Consider the following 7,463-nt stretch of genomic DNA (forward strand, 5'->3'; position numbering starts at 1 on the left):
CTAGTCAAGATCACCATGCAAAAACGCATTGTTGACATCCAATTGGTGAACATGCCAATTTTGAATAGCAACAACACTAAGAAGCACACGAACGGTGACTAATTTGTTAACCGAAGCAAATGTCTCACGGTAATCGAGCCCCTCAATTTGACTATATCCTTTGGCCACTAAGCGAGCTTTGTATTGCTTTATGGTGCCATCAGGTTTTGGCTTCAGTTTGTACACCCATTTACAACCAATGGACTTCTTGCTGGTAGGGAGAGGCATGAAAGTCCATGTGTTGTTTGCTTGGAGAGCTTGTATCTCAATATGCATAGCCTCACACCACTTAGGATCTTGCATGGCCTGCATGAAACTTGTTGGTTCTTTGACAAGGGATAATGAGATGGTGAAAGCTTTATGTTGTGGGGACAAATGGTCATAAGAGAGAATTTGAGAAATGGAATGCGAAGTACCTGATTTTGAGACCACGTTGGAGATGGATGAAGGTGCAGGTCGTGACGGGAGGTTAGCTTCTACGTGAAAGTCATGCAAGAACCTTGGCATCTTGGTGGGTCTGCTAGAATGACGATGCACATGGGGTTGTGAAATTGTGGTATTTGGTGCGTTTGTGGACAAGGTGTCTGTGTCTAGTGGTGATGAAGTAGAATTATTCGAATTCGTAGGCTCAGATTTTTCTGGGGATGAAGATGTGCCAGTGGAGGGTGTAGGAGTGTCATCAAATGGCAATGTTGTTGGCATAGGGAATGTAGGGTCATCGTTATTGGCAGCGGAAGTGATGTGAAAAGGGAACTCAGTTTCGAAAAATATGACATTACGGGAGACAAATAGTTTTCCTGATTCAAGTTCATACACATGATATCCCTTTTGTCCATAAGGATAACCAATAAATATGCATCGAATTGCATGTTCATCAATTTTGGATGGTTTTTTAGCGTGCGTGGATGCAAAGCATAGACAACCAAAAACGCATAAGTGAGAGTATTTTGGTGTGACTTTAAACAAAACTTCGTAAAGAGTTTTACCTTTCAAGAGAGGTGTGGGTGTGCGATTTATGAGGTAAGTTGCTGTGAGGATGGCATCCCCCCAAAAATTGTTTAGGAAGCTTTGCTTGAAAAAGAAGGGCACATGCAACATTAAGCAAGTGACAATGTTTTCTTTCAACCACGCCATTTTGTTGTGGTGTGTTGACACAACTAGTTTGATGAACGATGCCTTTGGGAGAATAGAAAGACTCAACCTTGAATTCAGGACCATTGTCACTACGCACAATTTTAACTTTGGAAGAGAATTGTGTCTTAACCATGTTAATGAATTTAACTAGAAGATCCCTAGTATCATACTTATGGCACATCAAATACACCCAAGTGCATCTAGTGAAATCATCAACAATGGTGAGAAAATAATGTGCCCCCGAAAGAGATGCAATGTGATAGCCACCCCAAATATCAACATGTAATAATTCGAAAAGAGCATTGCTATAAATGGCACTTAAAGAAAATTGTAATCTGGTATGTTTAGCCAATGGACAAACCAAACACTTGTCTGCGTCACAAATTTTATTGTTGTGTGAAAAGGAAAATAAAGAAGACACTTTGTTGGATGGATGCCCAAGACGTTAATGCCAAAGGCTAGGAGAATGTGAGCAGATAGAATTGCAAAATGCTTTCTTAGTTTGATCAAGATAGTAGAGCCCCTCCCGTTCAGTTCCCATCCCAATCATCTTCCCCGAACGTAGGTCCTGTATTACACAAAAATGGTTAAGAAAAACAGTGATACAAAAGGATTGATAGGTGAGTTTACTGATGGAAATAAGATTTAATTGAAGGACTGGGACACACAAAACATTTTCAAGAACCAAACTATAGGCAAATATGATTTGTCCAATATGAGTAACATGAGTCATGGAACCATCTGGAAGTTCAACAGTTCTATTTTTGACAGGCTTCCAAGCAGTAAGTAAATCGAAACTAGAAACCATGTGGTCTGTGGCACCACTGTCTAAGATCCAAGTAGTTTTCCTTCCGTTAGAAAAACAGAAGGCTTTACCTGAGAGTTCGTCATGTGTTGAGGAATTACCCATATGATTCGCCATGGCAGCTTTATTCTTGCTGAGCATGTTCAGGATTTGTTGGCATTGCTCTTGTGTGAAGGGAAAAGAATTAGAGAGATCCTTCTTCTCAAGTTGATGTGCAGAAATATGGTTACCCTTAGAATTACTTTTAGGTTTATCGTATTCGAACTTCTTGAGTTTGCGACAATAATCAACTGTGTGGCCTCTCCACCCACAATAAGTGCACTTCAAATGTGATCTACAATTCTCTGTGTTGTGGCCAGTTTTGTCGCACTTTTCACACTTGGAGTTGTTACTTTTATTCCCGGTGTCTTTCTGTGTATCTTTGGTTGCAAACATCGATGCCTCAAGTTGAGTCATTCCTTTTCCAGCAAACACATCACACTGACGTTTATGTTTGAGAACAAGAGAGTAAGTTTTGCTAACCTTAGACAAAGGGTCCATCATTAATATTTGTCCTCGCGTCATAGCGAAAGACTCAGTCAATCCCATGAGAAACTCGATAGTTTTGTGTGTTTCTCGATAGGACAATTTCTCCTTCGTAACTCCACAGTGGCAAGCTATGATAGGACAAAGAATGTCCCTTTCATCCCACAAGCCTTTGAGTTTGGTAAAATAAGACCCAACAGACATGGTGCCTTGAACACAATCATGAATTTCATTTTCAATTTAGAAAAGTTAAACACTGTTTACCTGAGAAAAACGTTCTCGCAACTCATTCCAAACTGCTTGTGCTCCATCACAGAAGAACACGCTAGCTGCAATCTCCTTGGAGATCGAACTCAATAACCAAGTTTTGACCAGGCTGTTGCAGTGTCTCCATTGCTGCAATTCATCAACGTCTTCTTCACTTGGTTTCTTGATCGACCCATCAACAAAACCATATTTGTTTTTGACTGTCAGGGGCATAGTCATGGAGTGACTCCATGTGTTATAATTATCCTCGGTCAGGAGTTGTGATACAAGTACCAACCCAGGCTGATCTGAATGATGAAGATATAGTGGGTGATTGGGATTGTCAAATTTTGATGCCATGCTCAACTGAGTTGGCTTCCTTGAGTTTTCATTGTCGTCTCCCATGGTAACGGCTAGGGTTTCTTTAGGTTACCAAGATCGTTTGCCCTAGTACCATATAGGAAGAATATTTGGTGAAAAATAAAATCTCTATATCAACTCAATGCTAGTATTACATCTTTATATAGGATAAGGATCCTAGACTATCTCCTATAATTATGTCCGCTATACATACATAAAAGGAAGGAAACTACTGTCAATCAATTTACAATATTCCTCAGCTTATTTCTTGAAATTATCTTCAACAGTCTGGTATAAAATAAACTAGGTTCTGCTATTTCTTCGTGGAGATTTGTTAGAACAGAGAACTCGTGGTACCTACTGTCCACCCTTCCTTATCTACTTTATTTATAGATTTGGTGCAACTTATTGAATATATTATTCTAACCGACTATCATAATTTGCGTTTGCAACTGAACCGAAAAAAATGTTACAGCTGATAAACAATTTTAATAAATAAAGTGTAGTCATGTTTCCACATGGAAATATCAATTAATGCATGGTAATAGTGAAAGTGCATGGAAAGTCTTTAGATGATCAAATGTGCCAAGAATCCTTTTTTTGGCCGAAGACTAATACTTTTTTGCACGTTAAAAGCTTAAAGGAGGTTCAAATGTTCGGATGTTGAAATTTCTTTTTCAAAAGTAAACTCAATTGATCATAAGTCAAGGTAAACGAAAGGAAGCTGGTCGAGCGTTGGTTTTTCTTTGTTGGGTACACGATCGATGCAGTCATTTTTTGTCATTTTTTCAAAAGAAGCATTTACTAGAACTAAAACAACAGATCAAGAACGTCACAAGAATTTGAAAATTGGTACACCAATCACAAAGTAAAGGGATTAGGTAGACGAAATTAGTAATAACCAATCGTACTTATAGGGATGGATTTTGTTTTATCTTTTTTTTCTTTGATTTGAAAAGAAATATATAATTATATATTAATATCAATGAATCGTAGCTTTCCTGATCGTATTTTTTACAAGATTTTACAGGTAACAGCTTATTATAATAAAAGTACTTGGCTTGTACAAAAGAAGACGTTTATGATTGTTAATAAGCTTTGGTTTAAGTGAGATAATCACATGGATTAAGTACTAATCTTCAATCTTTATTTAATCACTTGATAATTTTAGTAGTAATCATATGTTGAGATCAATCCATTAGTTTATCAAAGCTTTCATTGAAATTAAATGTGTGGATTTTGAATAAGAGGTCAGGTACTACCGATTAAAACTATGCGTTTTATAATTCAAACTTCAGGTGTTATTTACAGGATCCAGAGAAGAATCGAAGGGAGGAAGACAAAGTAGATGGAATGATCAGACAACCAATGGGAAATTAACAATTTATTTAACTTAATTAATAAATTAATGGAGTCGTAATTACAGTCGATAATAATTGAAGGAAAAACCAAAAATGTATAAGCAAGTGACTCGGTCCCACAGGTAAGCAGTCAACATAGTTCCCGGACAGATCTGAAACGTGGGGAGTAATGTCATGGTAGGTGGGGTCAGGGGAGACTAGGCCACTGTTTCACCCGGTCATCTGTCACAGCAAGAAAGAGAGAGGGGCGGGCCGTCAAAATCATTGACTTGGTTCGGGCCCAGTTGGGCCCACTTTTGGCGTTTTTTTCTTATTTCCTCACGTGGAACGCGCCGCACGGTTCGGGGCGGTGCGGTTCATTTCCTTTTTCTCTTTCTTTAGTTGTGTCTTCACTTTCTCTTTTGATATAGGGGAACGAGTCAAAGTCTTTCTTGACGATTAGAACACCCTTTTGCAATTTCTTTCTACACACGTCCACATATAGCAATCTTTTAGTATGTTCGTTACGGTATTACGTGATATTATTAATTAATGTGTTCAGATAAAAAATTCTTTGATTATATAAAAAATTCTTTGATTATATTGAATAATTTATCTATAAGAAACACTTTTGTCCAATTAATTGTGTATATCGATACAGAGAACCGACTAAAAATGATAGACTTTATTTATGCTTTTTGTTATCATTCAACCACATAAATCAGTAACTTGTGAATTATACGAGTTTGAATGTGTTCAAAAAAGTTTAACAGTACGTGACAATTTGGTTGTCGTAGTAATCTTCACCGTCTAACACTGTGAGTTATGACTCTTCGTTTATTTGGGACGGGTCTAAAATTTAAAACGGGGTGGCCTAGCGTTGACAGATGGCAGACTGACGCACCATCTGACGCAAGTGATGAAAGCTAAAGTAATGAAAATAAATGAATAATCCCATGAATTTCTCACAAATCCAATCTAGTTGTTTTTAAGTTTGGTCCACGTCCATGCCCTTTTAATAGGCGATCACGTTGCACCGGTAAAAGACTTCAAAGACTTCACCACCCACATAGCCCTCTCTCTCTCTCTCTCCCTCTCTCCCTCTCTCTCCCTCTTAAAACCCTCCTCCTTCATCTTCTTAATCTCCCCTTCATCTCTCTCTCTCTCTCTCTCTCTCTCTCTCTCTTAAAACCCTCCTCCTTCATCTTCTTAATCTCCCCTTCGTTTCTCTCTTAATTACCACTTGTTCGTGTCGTCAAAAGATTAATTAACTTATATGGACAAAGGATGGGGGCTCACTCTTGATTCTGACTCCTTCGGCTACCTCCTCAACAAGCCGCCGACCGCCGCGGTTAAGCTCGACCACCACAACAACAAGAGAAGCAGTTTTTTTGGTGGGGAAAGGATGTTCCCGGGAATGGAATTCCCCGTCAAACTTGGCCGCCGGGAAGAGCAGGATGCATCACAGCCGTCCAGTGACAACAACCGGATGGTTGTGGATGAGGTGGACTTCTTTTCCGATCGTAAGAACAAGCTCAATACCAATAGTACCGATGATCATCATCAGGATTCGAAATCCAATGGTGCAGTCAGTGTCAAGAAGGAGCATTGGACTGGTTTGGATGTTAATGTAAGCATTACCCCTTTTATTTATTATTTATCTTGATTTTTTGGCGATTTATTTTTAGTGGTACTTATCTTTCTGTTTTGGATGTAAAAAATATGTAGACTGGATTGCAGCTTGTTACTGCGAACACCCGAAGTGATCAGTCGATGGTTGACGATGGGATTTCTTCTGATCATGGGGTTAACAAAACAGCAAAGAATCATGAGGTAAGACTTTTGAATTATCATCTAAAAAAATATAACATATACGTGATTGACTTAAAATATTACTATTTTTTTTTCTGAGGAAAATTAATTATCTGAATTTCCTATTTTTAGATTAAAGTTGAAATTTCTATTTTTAGACTAATGTTTTATTCTTTGGTTGGGGTTGATTATGATGATCAGCTGGCACAGTTGCAAGTGGAGGTGCAACGTATGAATGCTGAAAACCAGAGGCTGAAAGAAATGCTTGGTCAAGTGACCAACAACTACAGTGCATTGCAGATGCATCTTGCTGCAGTTGTACAACAACAAAATCACACTACTGCTGCTCCAGCTGATCAGATTTCACAATTAGACCGTGATCAGGTAATTCATTCATTTCCGTAATCATCATAATCATCTTTTTGAGATGACGATATTTTAAATTACCCTAATTTACAGAAAGACAAATTGCCTAGCCAACTAATCTAACTCACGTCTCCAGAATTTTGAAATATATTGACTCTTTTTTGGTATAATTATTTATCAGAATGCTGAAGCAAAGTCTGATCAAGAAAAGAAGCAAGGGTTGGTGCCAAGACAATTTCTGAATTTGGGTCCGAGAGCCACAGCCGAGACGAATGATGACCAAGTTTCCAATTGTTCATCGGAAGCAAGAACCCGATCAGCTTCACCACCTCAAAACATCGATGAAGTTGTGAAAAACGATCAGATTGGTCCGTTGGATCCGCCAAACTCCAATAATTTCCGTGACGGGAAAAGAGTTGGCGGGGATGAGAGTCCTGAATCTGAATCACAAGGATGGGTGCCCAACAAGGTCCCCAAGCTCAACAATTCTGCGGCTCCTAAGCCAATTGATCAATCAACCGAGGCAACCATGAGGAAAGCCCGCGTCTCCGTCCGAGCCAGATCAGAAGCCCCTATGGTAAATTAATCTAATTGAATTCAATTTAATTAGTAACACTTCAAAATAGTCCTCTTGCGATCATGCTGATTTAAATAAATAATGAACGAAGTAGTTTCATGAAACAATAAATTTTGATTAATTACAGATTACTGATGGATGTCAATGGAGAAAGTATGGACAGAAGATGGCAAAGGGAAACCCATGTCCTCGTGCATATTATAGGTGCACAATGGCTGTAGGCTGTCCTGTTCGCAAACAAGTACGTATACATGTGCAG

General features: G+C 38.7%; 2 protein-coding genes across 2 annotated transcripts; one reads left to right on the plus strand and one right to left on the minus strand.

The window, feature by feature from the left end:
- On the minus strand, nucleotides 1-342 carry LOC137727103 (uncharacterized mitochondrial protein AtMg00820-like). The gene has a single exon (XM_068466034.1). It carries the CDS (start codon nucleotides 340-342, stop codon nucleotides 1-3), a length of 342 nt encoding a protein of 113 aa, XP_068322135.1.
- Nucleotides 343-5,580: 5,238 nt separating this feature from the next.
- Nucleotides 5,581-7,449, plus strand: LOC137726626 (probable WRKY transcription factor 31; the record flags this gene model as incomplete). Its single annotated transcript, XM_068465566.1, is given in 5 exon segments — nucleotides 5,581-6,079; nucleotides 6,178-6,282; nucleotides 6,463-6,645; nucleotides 6,809-7,204; nucleotides 7,332-7,449. Coding segments are annotated over 5 exon segments (1,156 nt in total), but the record flags the coding sequence as incomplete, so codon positions are not given.
- Between the last annotated feature and the right edge of the window lie 14 nt (nucleotides 7,450-7,463).

Source organism: Pyrus communis, chromosome 2 (assembly GCF_963583255.1).
Source record: "Pyrus communis chromosome 2, drPyrComm1.1, whole genome shotgun sequence".
Classification (NCBI taxonomy): domain Eukaryota; kingdom Viridiplantae; phylum Streptophyta; class Magnoliopsida; order Rosales; family Rosaceae; genus Pyrus; species Pyrus communis.

Bases quoted from the DNA above. Each gene is read 5' to 3' on its own strand.
- LOC137727103 (XM_068466034.1), bottom strand. From the start codon at position 342: ATGCAAGATCCTAAGTGGTGTGAGGCTATGCATATTGAGATACAAGCT.